This window comes from Neophocaena asiaeorientalis, unplaced genomic scaffold (assembly GCF_003031525.2).
Source record: "Neophocaena asiaeorientalis asiaeorientalis breed wild unplaced genomic scaffold, Neophocaena_asiaeorientalis_V1.1 scaffold78, whole genome shotgun sequence".
Taxonomy (NCBI): Eukaryota; Metazoa; Chordata; class Mammalia; order Artiodactyla; family Phocoenidae; genus Neophocaena; species Neophocaena asiaeorientalis.
In genome coordinates, this window is record NW_020175018.1 from 20,339,410 (window position 1) to 20,353,787 (window position 14,378).

General features: G+C 59.1%; 1 protein-coding gene across 1 annotated transcript in view; it reads left to right on the top strand.

Moving 5' to 3' along the window:
• The window catches only part of CACNA1B (calcium voltage-gated channel subunit alpha1 B), a 191,542-nt gene that overhangs the window by 76,784 nt on the left and 100,380 nt on the right, over positions 1 to 14,378 (top strand). The window contains exons 13-16 of the mRNA XM_024762449.1: positions 3,446 to 3,558; positions 8,388 to 8,500; positions 10,625 to 10,756; positions 10,921 to 10,993. Coding sequence (XP_024618217.1) covers positions 3,446 to 3,558; positions 8,388 to 8,500; positions 10,625 to 10,756; positions 10,921 to 10,993 — 431 coding nt within the window. The remainder of the gene's footprint in view (positions 1 to 3,445; positions 3,559 to 8,387; positions 8,501 to 10,624; positions 10,757 to 10,920; positions 10,994 to 14,378) is intronic.

Here is a 14,378-nt window from a genome sequence, read left to right on the forward strand (position 1 = left end):
GCACGTGCAACTGAAGGTCTTGCTTTGTTGTCTTGCCTCACAAGAACTCCGAAGACACTGCACGAAGGACTTCTGTCCTGCGGTCAGTGCTCCCTCCTTCCCCTTCCCCAGGGTCAGCCACCTTCACCCTGCTCGTGTCTGCGGCTGATCTGGAAACAGCCTGTTCTGGGTCCCCACAAGCGCCTCCCTCTCTGCTCGGAGCCCTGCGCGCCTGCAGTCACCTAGGTGGCCAAGAGAGCCATTCTCCAGAGAAGAACCCTCCTGGCTCCCAGTTCTGGCCCCTGACGGGCCAGCCACACTGAGCCTGGGCAGCTCCAACTGGGAGCCTGGGAAGCTGCTGAAGGGTTCTTGTGGGCGGTGGACAGACGGCTCCATGGGCCGCTTGAAAGTGTGGGTGGGGAGGCCTGTGTTGGGGGTGGGACTCCAGGCTGCTGTTTCCCAGACTTTGATTGAAATCTTTGCTGGTATAATGGGAAAGGGTAAAGAGAAAGCAGAAGCAAGAGGAGCCCAGGGAGCTTCTAGCAGCCAGGCTGGCTCCGCGGGAGAGGGCGGGTTACAGAGCAGAGGGTGCACGTGGAACTGGGGCCCTGGCCCCTGAATCATGTGTCCTGGACCCGTGGTTTGGTGGCTTGGGACGTGGTTTGGGACCGAATTCAGTGTCTGCCTTGAGTCCTCAGGCTGCAGTCCCCCCGCCCTTCGGGGCTGGGTAGGGCCCGGGGAGCCAGGGCTTCCTCCTACCTCGGCGGATGGTGCGGCTGCTCCCTGGGGCCTCCTAACCCGGCCTTTTCTTCCCTCGGAAGAAGCCGGTGGCGCCCAGTCAGTCTTGTGGTTTCTCCTTGTTTCCTGGGCATTTACCAGCTGAGCGGGCTGGGGGTGAGCCGCGTGGCCTGGTCGCTTGTCTGACATGCAGGAGCGCGAGGCTGGAAGCGTCCAGGTGCTGGGCCAGGCCGTAGGCATCCCTGGCGGGGAGTCCGCCCCCTCACTGCCTTGCCTTCTCTGTGGTTTTCTGGAGACCCCTGAGCTCATCAGCGTATTCCCCAGGGAAAGTGGCTGGAGGGAGGGGTGGGTCTGTGCTGCCTCTGGACACCTCTGCTCAGTGCCCTTGACAGCTGGGCTGGAGCTGAGACAGGCTGACCCAGCAGGGTCAGGAGGCAGACGCGGAGGTGGGGACTCCCCTTGTGGACCAGCTTCATCAGACCTCGTCACGGGACTCTGGCCTGAGGCTGGCCGCCCCGCAGAGCGCGGGTACTGTGTACCTCACTGTCTGCCCACCAAGGACCCCGAGACTCAGGCTTGGATGGTGAAGGAGGGATGGGAGTGGGTGCTGTCATCCCGTGAACCCCCAGGCCTCCCGGAATGGACCTGACCACCCTCCCCTCCGTCCCTCTGTCCCCCCACAGCACGCTGTCCTCTTGTTACAATGCAGACACTGTTTAACCTACCTGCTCCGCTCCCCTAGCCTGTGATCTTCTGGGGAGAGGGGTCAGCTGTCTCCTGGGCCAGCTCAGAGTAGCGCCAGGGCCTGCTAGTCGAATGAATGCTTTAGGGATGAATGCGTGAGCACCCTTTCTCGGCCTCTGAGGGGAGGCTGAGCACGTGAAGCTGAGGGTCTCCTCCTTGGGAGAGAGGAGGAGCAGGCAGGGTGCCGGGGGCTCCGCTCCGGGTGTCCCCTTTCTCTGAAAGCCTCCCCTTTGGCGGTTCCTGTGCTCGTTCATGCACAGGGCTCCCGCTTTGGTCTCCTGGGAGCAAGGTGGACACCCAGGCAGTGTCAGCTCCAAGGTCTGCCGTGTGTGTGGCTGGGGTGCCCATCTCCATGGTCTCTCCTCCCGGGACCTGAGCTCCTCTCGTGGGGTCCTGAGGGGCCGGGGCCACGGGGCTTGTGTTCCGACTGCACTCAGTCACAGCTTTCCCGCGGTTTCTCCAGGAGGGCTGCTTTGCCGTCTCATTACTCGTCCCGTGCTTGGCTCGGGTGCCCTGGTGGTGGTTTTGACTGGTTTCAGAGGCCAGGCAGGAGCTGGTTGTCCACGTACTCCGGTCCCCTGCTCGAGACCTTCCAGGGCCCTGTGGACCATCACGTGTGTGTCTGTGAGGCACGGTGCCCAGTGGGCAGTGGAACTGATGTCTCTGCTTGTACAGGGCCTCGGCTGCCACAGCCCTGCCCGATGAGGCCGCTGCCTCTGTGCGGCACTTGGTGGAGAGCTGTGGGGGAGAGTAGATTTCGGGGTGCGCAGGGAGGGCAGGAAGTGTGTGGCCCCCTCTTCTACCATCTGTTTTAGCATGAGCTGCTTGAGGTCCAGTCTCCCAACCAGCCTGGATGCCAGGGGCCCTGGGGAGGCTGGGTGGGCAACTGCCTGGTGACTGGACCCCTCGGTCCCTGGCCCTGCATGGTGGGCTCTGCCCTTGGTGCTGAACTGCTTCCCTGGCTCCCGTGCCCTGGGCTCAGAGGCTCACTGTCTGAAGTGATAGGTGGATTCCAGCTTTGGGATGAGGGTCAAAGCCAGTGACCTTGTTCTGACGTCTGGCATTCCTGGTTTGGCGGCCCGTCAGTGGCCGAGCTCGGCTGCGTCTCCTGCGTGGCCTCGTACCGCTTTTGGACTGTTTCCTCTTGCTCTGACCCTGCCTTCTGCTCAGGCTGGGTTAGGGGTAGTGTCTGTGTGCGCTGGATTCGCAGCAGGTCCAGTGCAGCCTCCCTTCAGTCCTGTCAGCCGGGTCAGCGCTGCCGTGGCAGGATCCCTGGGCTGAGGCGGGCCCTGCTCACCACTGCTGCCTGCCCGGCCCAGCCTGCGGGAAGCGGAAGGCACCCCACCCACAGGGGTCTCTGTATGACTCCCCAAGGCCCCCAGCAAGCACGGGTGCCTCCTGGGAGACTCGTACTGCGGGGGCCCGGGGGTGTCAGGTGGTAGGGACACTCGCCTTTAGGGGGGCGAGCCTGCAAACATGGTTAAAACCCAACACGGCGCTGCTGTGCGCCCAAGGGGGTCAGGAGGTCCTCGCAGAGGGACGGGGCTTCTGGCCGGGTGGCTGAGGGATTCCAGCTGCCGTCAGTGCACGGAGCGCGGGACGAGACTGAGGGCAGAAGGACAGGCTCAAGGCCGTCCAGCTCTTCCACGGGGGTTGGGCGCCCTCTGCCTGACGCCTGGGTCCTCCTCTGGGAGATTTGGGCCCTTGACCCAGAACTCACTCTTGAGCCCAGTCCTGGGAGGCTGCCTCTGTGTCCCAAGGCACTGGGCATTCAGCTTTCAAGGTGGAAGGAGCACCTCTCTGCGACACTCCCTGTCTGTTCGCGGGCTGTTCTGTCCTGGGCTGAGGTTGGAGCTCAGGGGCCACCGGCCAGGCCTGGAAGCCCCACCCTGGGTCGGCCCAGAGGTCTGGTGTCCTCCTGTCTGGGCTGGAGCCAGGTGGGAGGAGACGCGAGCTAATCCCCCTCTTCTCCGGCTTCTCCTAGACTTTGCAGAGTTTGTTTTCCTGGGTCTCTTCCTCACAGAGATGTCCCTGAAGATGTACGGCCTGGGGCCCAGGAGCTACTTCCGTTCCTCCTTCAACTGCTTCGATTTTGGGGTGAGTGAGCCACCTTGTCAGGGACACCCGCTGGGGGTCCAGACGGGTCCGCGGTGTCCTGGCCGGAGAGCGCACGCACCCCTCCCACGATGCCGTACCCAGTGTGAGCTGGGGCCTGTGGAGCAGAGCCGGGGGCTGGGGGACTGTGATCCCCTGTGGGTCAGAAAGGCTGCTGGCAGGCAGGGGAGGCCTGTCCTGGTCAGGCCCTGACTGGTGCGGGTGCTGGCCATGGGCAGCCTCCTTCCCTCCCTGGCCCTGTCTGTAGAGTCTCAAGATCAGCTTAAGGCTCTGTGGCCTCCTCCGCACCTGGTGTGCGATCTTCTAAATGTCTGCTGTCCCGTGGAGGCTCGAGGGGGCTGTGGTCCTGACCCCCATCATTCCTGTGGGTCTGGTCCTGGGCACATGCAGCAGCGCTTCCTGGGGAGGCCGGAGGGGAGCAGTGGGCCTGGGTCCCTTCACCAGCCTCTGCAGGTGAGGGAGGCCTGGAAGGCAGGTGTTTCTGAGGCTCCCTGTGCTGAGCCTAGAGCCTGGGGCTGGGGTGCTGTTGACACCTGTCCAGAGGCCGAGTTCTGACCTGGTGGAGGCTCTGAGTGAGAAGCGGCAGTGCCACAGCCCGAGGAGGCCTTGCACCTCTGCAGACTTCTCGGAAGCCAGGGGGAGGCTGGACCTAGGTCGAAGGAAAGCTTCGACTTGGGATGCAGTTTAACTTTACCTTTTCCTCTCCGCGCTGCAGTGCAGCTGACAGACAGTGTCTATGACTTTGTCAGATCTTCACGACGACTCACTTCATACATGAATAACTGGAGACATTGTGTGATGGGCCCAGGACTGCCCAGCTAGTGTGCGGGGGAGTCAGTGCTGGAGCCCGGGGTGGGCGTCGTACACCCGCCATGCTGCCTGAGCTCTGGGCGGGGGAAGGCGGTGGCTGCCCAGGTGCTCTCTGGGACATGTGGGCACCTGCGATTTTCATAGATGGTTGTGGGGAAGCCAACTCTTCTACTCCTTTGCCTTCTTGGTTACAAAGAGAGCTGTGGTGTGCGTAGGCAGAGGGGACCCAAAGAGGGGAGGAGACTTCAGAGTGACGGTGTCTGGGAACCAGCTAGGCCCCAGGGCAGGGGAATAATTTGCGCACAAGCCAACAAAGTTTTCCAAAACTTAGCGGCTTAAAACAAGCATCTATTATCTCAGTTTCTAAGGGTCAGGAATCCAGGTGTGGCTTTACAGAGTGCCTGTGGCCTGGGATCTCTCACGCGTTTACAGCCCAGCTGAGGCCGGGGACGCAGTCATCCCAAGGCTTGGTCAGGACTGGAGGGTTGCGTTCAGCCTCCTCACAGGCTGTTGATCAGACTCGCTCGTGGTTGGTGACTGGTCTCGCTTCCCGGTCCCGTGGCCTCTCCACAGGCTGCTTGCGTGTCCTCACCGTGTGGCAGCTCGTGATGTGAGTACCTGACAGAGGCTAAACCAGTCTCAGGAGAGACAGCCGTCAGCCTTGCTATTGTATTAACATTTGTCAGGAAGGAGTCGCCGGGCCCGCCCGCTTTTCATGGGGAGAATGTTACCCAGGGATGCGAACACCAGGAGGCAGGGGTCCTTGGGGGCCGTCCCGGAGGCTGACTACCACAGTCCACTGATCCAGATTCTTCCCAGTGTAAGATACACTCACCTCCACTCCCAGTTCCCCAGACGCATCCCATCACAGCATCAGCTCAGCGCCCCGAATCTCGTCATCCAAATCGGACCCACGTCTGGTTGAGGCTCCTACAGTTTCTTTCAATCTTAGAGCCGTGAACTGAGAGAGACGAGCTATCCACGCCCACACCCAGCATACAGCGGTGGGACGGGCAGGGGTAGCTGCTTTGGACCTTCCCGTTCAAAACGGGGCCAGCGGGGTGCACAGGAGGGCCGGCTGGACTGCAGCCAGCACGTGTTGGGAAAGCCCTGACTCGTTCTGGGGCCTGGGAGCCCTTGGGCTCTTGGTTTTACCCGAGTCCCCTCCCCTTTCCGTGGAAGGTAGGGAACGTTCGAGTCCCCTCCCCTTTCCGTGGAAGGTAGGGGACGTTCGAGTCCCCTCCCCTTTCCGTGGAAGGTAGGGAACGTTTCCAGCTGAGGTCTTCTTGGCCTGCTTCCTGCTTGGTAGAATTGTGGGATCCAAAGGCCTCATTTTGGTTTTTGCATTTCAACCCAAGCTGGTGATATTTTTGTGCATGTAAGCCTTTTAAGAGCATTGTGGGTGTGTTGTGAGTCTTCCCAGAGTTCAGTCCATTGGACGGAAGCCGTGCCCACAGCTCTCTTAGAGATGAGCCCTTCTCGGACTGAGCTGCTGCTGAGATGACCAAGGTCAACACCCTTCCACGTCCTGGAGGACTTACTGCTTCGTGAGGCCCATTTGCGAGGCTCACCCTACATCCCTTGAAGGGCCGGAAAGCGGCTGAATATGCTCTGAGGCCCCGCCTTTGATCTTTTGGGATCTTCCATACCAGCCCCCGTTGTGCCCTTGGCTTCATTTTTAGACCGTGCCATTTCATTTTTTTTTTTGACCGTGCCATTTCTTAACGTTGGCCTTATTTGGTCTCTGGAGAGGCTGAGCATCTCCCAAACTAGCGAGTTGTGGCTTCTCTTCACTTAGCAGCGCTTCCTCAGTTCCCGCCCTCCTCCCGCCTTGGGCTGCGAGCAGCAGGAGACGCCAGGCAGCAGCGCCACGTGCACTCTGCTTGCACGGCGCCTCCGCCAGCGCCCCAGCGCAGGAGGTACGTCTCCCGCTGCCCCTGCGGCTGCAGTGTGGCTCTCTGCCCACTCCCCTCCTTAGTTTCCTGTGCCCCCTCACTCTCCTGCAGGCCTCACGGGCGGCACGTTCAGCGTCCAGAGTCCTCGGAAGAGTGTGTTCAGGGCGCCTCAGGCCATCGCCGCTGTGCTGCTTGGGGCCGCTCCCCAACTCCAGAGCCGCCCCACGCCTGGGGACCTTAGTTCAGCAGCACGGCACTCCTGCTTCCGAAGTCGGTATTGGTCTTTCCTTCTGGGTAACAAGTTACTCCAGGGCTTAGTGGCTTAAGGCAGCGCGTGTCCTCTCATTCCGGTGGGGGAGCAGTCAGCCTGTGACTCTCAGGTCCCTCCCGAGGTTCAGTCCTTGCAGCCTCCGCTGGGCTGGAGAGCTCCCTTCCAAGCTTGTGCTCGTGACTGTTGACAGACCTCAGAGACTCATCCTCCGGCCTCACTCTGGCGGCTGCTGGCAGGCTCGGGCCTGGTCGCATGGGCCTCTGCACAGGCTGCCCCAGTGTCCTCACGACACGGCAGCCGTGGCCCAAGAGACGGCCGAGAGCACGAAGGCCAAAGCCTCGGGCTTCTTGTAACTGTTCTCAGAGGTGCCAGCCTGTCACGTTTGTTGTGTTCTGTTTGCTGGAAGTGAGTCACTAGGTCCAGCCCACCCTCCAGGGGACAGGGGTGTACAAGGGGGTGAACCCGAAGCAGTGGGGGTCATGGGGGCCGTCTTGAGAGGCCACCTACATTGTGAACCAATGTGAGCAAATTCTGAGGATTAATGGGAAATAGGAGACATGTTGGAACAGTGACAGTGAGAAGAACGTAGATTCAGAAAACAGCAGTCTTCAGCCCCGGGCACGATCTGGGTGCTGTGTGATGCTGAGACGAACTGGTGGTGATTTTCGGGGGACCAAGGACAGACGCGGCAAGCTCGCTCCATTCGCTGCCCTGCTAGGGTCATAGTGGGTGCAGCAGCTGTGAGCAGGTCTGACCCCTGAATGCTGTGCTTGCGTCCAGGGGGGAAACGCATTTGGGGTGATGCGGAGCTGGTGCAGCCAGCAGACCAGACACGCAGGGTCGTGGACCAGCGCTAACCTGCGGGGACCGCTGCCCTGGCATAGTCACTGTTGGTCAGGCTTGGTGAGGATGTTGATGTCGAGCTGATCCTGTTTGCAGCTGGTATGAAATGGGTGGAAGTGACTGAAACCTTGGGTGATGTGTGAGCCCAGCGAAGCAAAAGGGAATTTAAGAGATTGACGTTCGGCAGTGGAGTTCTCCACACCAGCTGCAGAAGCCAGCTTAGAAGGAGTGAGAATTAGCCACACGCAGAAGAGCACACGAGCGCTCATGCTGACCGCGAGCCCGGGTGTGCCCCGTGAGGTGCAGTGGCCAGGGAGGGAATTCTGTTTGGGTGCCGTTGGGTGAGGGGTCTGCTGTGCTTCAGCCCTGCTGCTCTGTCCTTTCTGAGTCCCTCACGTGAGACACCGATGCTGAGGAGTGGCTGGAAGGAGGGGCAGGCCTCTTGCCCGCAAGTCCCGGTCCACCAACGTGGACGGCGCCTGGGATGACTGTTGGTGAAACAAGGGGCAGGCTTGCCCCCATCTATCCTTGGTGGTACTTGCTGGCTCCCGCTGTTGGGAAGAAGACAAGATGCAGTTATGAACTGGAGCATCTCAGAGGTGGCAGGACCAGAAAGGGGATGTTACAAGGAAGCAGAGCCTGGTGGTCTGTGTGAGAGCAGCGTAACAGGCAAAGCTGCCGGAGGCGGTTTGCCGGCCCCAGAGGGTCACCAGGCTGTGATGGAGTACAGGGGAGGCATCAGACGAGGAGGCTTTAGGATCTGCCGGGAAAGCTGCAGCCCCACTCGCCCCTGTTCTGTGTCCTCCTGGTGTGTCTGGGTGGGGGAAGGGCGGACACCGTCTGCAGCTCCCGGAGGCGGCGGGGGCTCAGTGTGAGGCCTGTGCCTCCTGTTGCCTTCTGTGGCTTGAGCTGCAGACGGGGTGGGCGGGGCAGATGCTTACGGAGAGAAGCAGCCGCACACGCGCCCCAGGCTGACCCCATCTCCGTTGCAGGTCATTGTGGGAAGCATTTTCGAAGTGGTCTGGGCGGCCATCAAGCCAGGAACCTCCTTTGGGATCAGTGTGCTGCGGGCACTCCGGCTGCTGAGAATCTTCAAAGTCACGAAGTATGTCATCCGTGCGCTTTGGGGGGCGGGGGCGCAGGCAGCATGGGAGCCAAGCCAACACAGGTGCCGCTCCTGGGGACGGATGGCATGGGTCTTGCCCTCAGTGGCCTGGAACCTCTTTCTGTGGGTTTTAACTGGTTAAAAACAGAAGACAGTCACAAAGCAGCCCATGCGAGCGAGGGCCACAGCCCACAGGACTTCGTGTCGGCCCTGGGAGCCCGTCTACCTGCAGTGCCATGTCCAGCCTCAGCACTGCCCCAGCACTTCTGGTTCTTTCGTTAGCTCGTTCCCCACGGTTTCATCCTGTCTCCTCTCTTGAACTCAGCAAGCCCACCTTTCAACCTCAAAGGATGACTCTGCTCCATAGTTGATGGAGAAAACAGAAGTTATCAGATGGATGTTTTCCCATCGTCCCACCCCTAAGTCTGCTCACCTACCCTGCAGCCCTGCTCCCGTCCTGGCCCCGACGGGACTCTGACCTTCTGACCTGAACTCCCAGGCCTGCCTTTTCCACTTGGGGCCGACGCTGCCTGGCCGGTCCTCGGTGACAGGACGGGGCCCTGACCGTGTATTCAGTTTCATTCCACTTGGCTCTTCACAGCCTGGAAGCAGGTCTCACCCTTTTGCCCACAAGGAGGCTGAGGCCCAGGCCAGAATGCGACGCAGGCCAAACCTCCCCCCTCTCTGCCAGATCAGCAGTGCTGGGAAGGGGGGCCGCCCTTGTCCACAGCTGTCTCGGCAGCAGCAGAGCTGCCCTCACCCCAACGGCCATGGCCGTAGGACTCCACAGTGGTACCCGAGCCACCCCGAGGCTCTGAGGCTCCCACCCCGCGAGCGGCTGGAGCGCGTGGCCCGCACTTGCCTGGCACCGGCCTCCGCACAGTGTCCCTGGTGGCCCGGGTCATGACGACCGTGGGACGGTCCAGACCGAGCCTGCGCAGGTGGCTTGGGCTCCAGGCCCCCGCTGCAGTGACCGACACAGCCTCCTGGTCTTTCTATTCTGTTTTAAATCCAAACCTGAGGCCATTCGAGGTCAGGACAGTTTAACCGTGGAGGAGCTTTGACAGGAGTTCGGTTGGCTTGGCCCACAAAGGCTGCTGGGTGCCCTGCGCCGCCTACCCTCCGTGCTCTGCTGCTTCTGCAGGAGAAGGGGCTTCAGGAGGTGACGGCCAGTGCTGCCCTCTCCTTGGTCGTGGGCCTGGCATCTTAGCAGCTCCATTTCCTCCTGGAAAGCGGGTGGCCCCTGTCCTGACGTGGGCTGACCTACACCCCGCCCATCCCACGACAAGGCTGTTTGGAGCCTTCCAGCCCATCTCCTGTTAACTCTCACCTACCTAGTCAGAGAGCCTGAGGAGGATGGTGGGCCTCTGTGAAGCAGCCTTGGGGACAAGGGCCCAGGGATGCCCCAGGCAGATGCCCTAGTCCAGGGCAGAGGACAGCAAGTGGAAAGGCACAGAGGCACGTGGTACGTCCGCCTGGGCTCTCCTGGGGGTCGCAGCTGGAGGGGACTCATCACCCGGCGAGCCAGCAGCAGCTAGACCGTGGGCAGACCTCAGGGGGCCTGTGAGCCAGCGGGGGCCAGCTGAATGAGAGGGACAGAGTCTCAGACCCCCAGGAGCGTTGGAGGGGTGGGGTGGAAGGGAGTCGAGGCTGGAGGGCTGCTCCGCACTGTGTGGCCCTGGCCCTCTGGGAGGGGCCGCTGGGGTCAGCGTCTGCACCCCGTGCCCGGCCTGCTCAGTGGAGGCTCTTTGCGCGGGGACCCGCGTGCTGAGGGTGGCGATGCTGATGGATGCTCCAGCGCAGCCCCTTCTCCTGTGTGGCCGTGGGCCTCGCTTCCCGCGAGTTGGCCTGAGGGGGTTGAGGGGCGAAGGCGGGCGTGGTCATGGGGGTGGGGAGACTGGTGAGCAGGTGTAGGAGGCGATCGTGAGCTCAGCGCTGGACCCTCGGCGTCTGCTGTCCCTGTGGGCAGGGGGCGGGCGCGGTCCAGACAGGTGGTCCGGACCCCTGGAGAGAGTACTCTCCACACACCGAGCGTGGGCCCTCAGGCCAGCAGGCGCCGGAAGCCGCAGGCACGTGCGTCCGTGTCCGGGCGTCCAGGCGCTCGGACCAGGCCTCTGCCCGCAGGTACTGGAGCTCCCTGCGGAACCTGGTGGTGTCGCTGCTCAACTCCATGAAGTCGATCATCAGCCTGCTCTTCCTGCTCTTCCTCTTCATCGTGGTCTTCGCCCTGCTGGGCATGCAGCTCTTCGGGGGACAGTAAGTGAGGCCGGGCCCCGGACACAGCGCTCAGAGGGGACGGTGCCGCCCCGGGTGCGTCCTCCGCTCCCCTCCCTGAGGGTCCTGAGGGGGGCCGCTGGCACCAGACGCAGCCCGTCCAGCCCGATGGAGCTGCCTCTGTCCAAGACCCTTGTTCCTCTCAGGTTCAACTTTCAGGACGAGACTCCGACGACCAACTTCGACACCTTCCCCGCCGCCATCCTCACGGTCTTCCAGGTAAGGCTCCTGCTCCTGGCTCACTTCTGGCGTGTGGGGCCCCCCCTGCCGGGTGTGCAGGGCACGCAGCCTGCCTTCCCCGTCAGCCCCTCCCGCCTCTGACGTGCGTCCCCCGCGCTGGGACCAGGTCGGGAAGGAGCTGCCCGAGGAACAGGTGGACACCTTGGGAGGCCCTGGCTTCAGGTCGCCACTTACCTCTCTGCCCCCGAGACCTGGAACCGATCACAGCCGTCGTCCATTGAGAGTCGAGTGGAAAGTACTCCCCAGGCTTCTCCCTCCAATGGCTTGGCCCCAGCGGCCCCTGCTTCCCTTTGTGTCTGGAAACATGCCGCCTGCAGCCCCTGGGGACGCTGAGCCTTGGTTCCCTCTTGAGGACTCTCCCGGTTCAGCGCTGTCCCCCTCGCAGAGCTGTGGCCCCTGGGTGCCCCTCAACTGGCCTCACCCATGTGATAAAGCCCTCTGCCTCATGAGCGCCCTTCGCCACACCTGAGGCCAAGCAGGACAGGCGGGGGCGGCGGGGGTGCCCACAATGGCACTTAGGGAAGCCCACAGGCTGCAGGTGCTCTGGCCAGAGCCCTGCCTGGCTCCTGGCCTCTGGGGCCGCTGGCGCTGCCCCCCAGCCAGCACTGCAGCCACAATGCGTGTATGTAGAGGGGACCTTTGGGGCTCCTCTCTCAAAGGAAGGCGTCTTTCCAGCCGACCGTTCGAACCACACTAGACGCTTGCTGACAGAGTGACTCAGTCTCGTGATGTCACCCGCAAGCCCCCCTCCCGACCTGGGTGGAGCAGAGCAGCTCTTTTCCCAGAGGCTCGTCTGCTCCCGGCCTGGCAGGACTCCAGACCCCGGGCTGTCATCGTTCTGTTTCTTGTCCGACCCCACTTTCGGGTCCTGTGGCTTCGCCCTCCTCTGAGCTTTAAGGATTGGGTTGCCCGTCAGCGTACTACCCTTCGCACCTTCTCCATCAGAAGCATCGCCAATGGCTTGACTGACTCAGAGCTGGGGAAGCGTCCAGCCCTTTAATGAGGCCGAGAGGGTGGTCGAGGCTGGAGGAGGCTGAGAGGACGGCCAGGACCGACCGTTGGCCCAGCCGGGCCTGTGACGCCCACAGGATGACGCTGGGTTGAGGGCCTGAGACCCAGGCTGGAGCCCCTGCTTCTGAATGGGGTTGGAGAGGGCACAGGGAGGCATGTGACCAGGGGGAGAACAGCTTGAACTCTGCTCCTGCGGAAGCTGCCCGACCACGCCCACAGGTGGAGGGTGAGCCGCTCCTAAGAAACTGAAGCAGCACGGTAACGCAGGTGCCTTTAACCCTCAGAGGGCTGAAGGAGGAAGTCAGCACAAAATTACAGAAGAAAGCCGCCTCGGAACTGAGGATCTCCGGTTAACGCGAAAGATAACTAGGTGACATTCCTAGAAGTAAAAGGCACAGCTGTTTAAATAAAAAGTGGAGGCTGAACCGTACACTGACGTGATCCTCTCAAGAACGTGGAGGACCTGAGCCAGCTGCGGCTCAGAGGTGGAGAGAGAGGGTGCCAGCGATGTTCCAGAAAGAGCTGAGACCTGGACACAGCCTGATACAGAGAAAATCTTAAAATCTGTTATAGAAAGACAGATTTCCTGCAAAAGAATGCCAGTCTGATGGCAGGCCTCTCGTGGCAATGATGCCAGAAGGTCTGGGAAAAGCAACTTTAAAATATTGGAGGACGGTCCCTGTTGGCCTGGAATTCCCACTCAGAGAGCCGCAATTCAAGGTGCAAGAAAGACACCCAGACACAGATTCTGAGAGTCACACCCAACTGCTGAAAGCGCTGCAGACACTGATACGGATACGTTTAGGAAAGCGGATAAATGGGGAGAAAAGGTGCATTAACCCGAGGAGAAGCAGAAAAGCTGGGCTATTTCAGAAACTGAATAATTTCTGAATAATAATTGAATAATTGAAAAATCTACCTGCCCTGGAGACACGCTGACAGGTTTACAAGTGAATTCTGCTGCATATTTCAGAACGGTTACTCCAATTTTATACAGACGACTCCAGAGAAGTTAAAGAGGAAACACCCACCCTTTTATGAGACTGGAATAACCTTGATATGAAAACACTAGACAAGGGCAATATAAGAGAAGGAACATATAGATTACTGTCACACTCAGAGAGACAAAACACCCTGAGGGAAGTACTGGATGTACTTAAAGATCACCTTTATGATCAACTTGAATTTATCCTAGAAACGCAAGATGATTTAACATTAGAAGGTCTATTAATGTAATTCATCTTAACAGATTAAAGAAGGAAAAAAAACACGTATGATCAGAAAAAACATTTGAACTCTAGCAAAAGCACAGCCAAGCACCAGAGAGAGAGGCAGATGAAACAAGACTGACAAATTGTGTTGATTGTTGAAGCTGGGTGATGAGTACGTAGGGATATATTACACTCTCCACTTTGTATGTTTGAAACTGTCCATCGTGAATTTTTTTTTCTAAAAGAAAATCCCATGATAAAACCCAACACTCCTTGCAAATAAAAACGCTTAGCAGATTATGCTAGTATCAGTGGTCTTAGTGGAGTAGAATAAGAAAAAAATGAAATAACATTTCTCAGGATTGCCAAGGAAGAAAGAAAAATGTCATTATTTACAGATGAAATACTTATATACACAGAACACTCATGTTGTCACTGCAGATGGACAGTTTGGTTATCCATAGACAAAAACATGGAGTTGGATTTCTACCCTGTAGCAGATTTGAATATCAGTTCAGGTGAATTAAGACGTAAATGTGAAGAGCAACTCTGAAATTTTAGAACATACAGGAGAGTAATGTTACTGACTGAAAGCAGGGAAAGCCTTCTTAAGGAAGATGTAGAAATGCACAGATCGTAAAGGAAAGCTTTGACAAATTTGGCTATTGAAATACAAATTTCTTTGCATCAAAAGACACCATGAAAAGGTCAAACGAACAAGTCATAGGCTGGGAGTAGATGTTTCCACAGCATTAGCTAATAACCAACAGCCAGAATAAATAACCAATAGCCAGAAGAAATCGAAGACTTCCACAAATCAGAAAGGAAAGACAAATAATGCAGCCGGAAAGGGCAAAGTGTGTAAGCAAGGAACTCGGGACAGGAGATTGGGCTGATGAGTAGACCTGTGAAAACCATCATCTGTTCACTCATAGTCAGGAAATGCAAAGTAAACCCACCTGTCAGTTTAGTTGAAATTAAGAAATCTAACAGTCTCAAGTTTTAGAGAAGATGTGGAGAAATGAGGATTCCTTTATGCTGTTGGTGTGTTGGTAGAACCACTTCGGAAAGTAATGTCACAGTACCTAACCCACCGGAACTCACACAACAGCAGTTGCCGTTGTGGGTATGTGCTCTGGAAA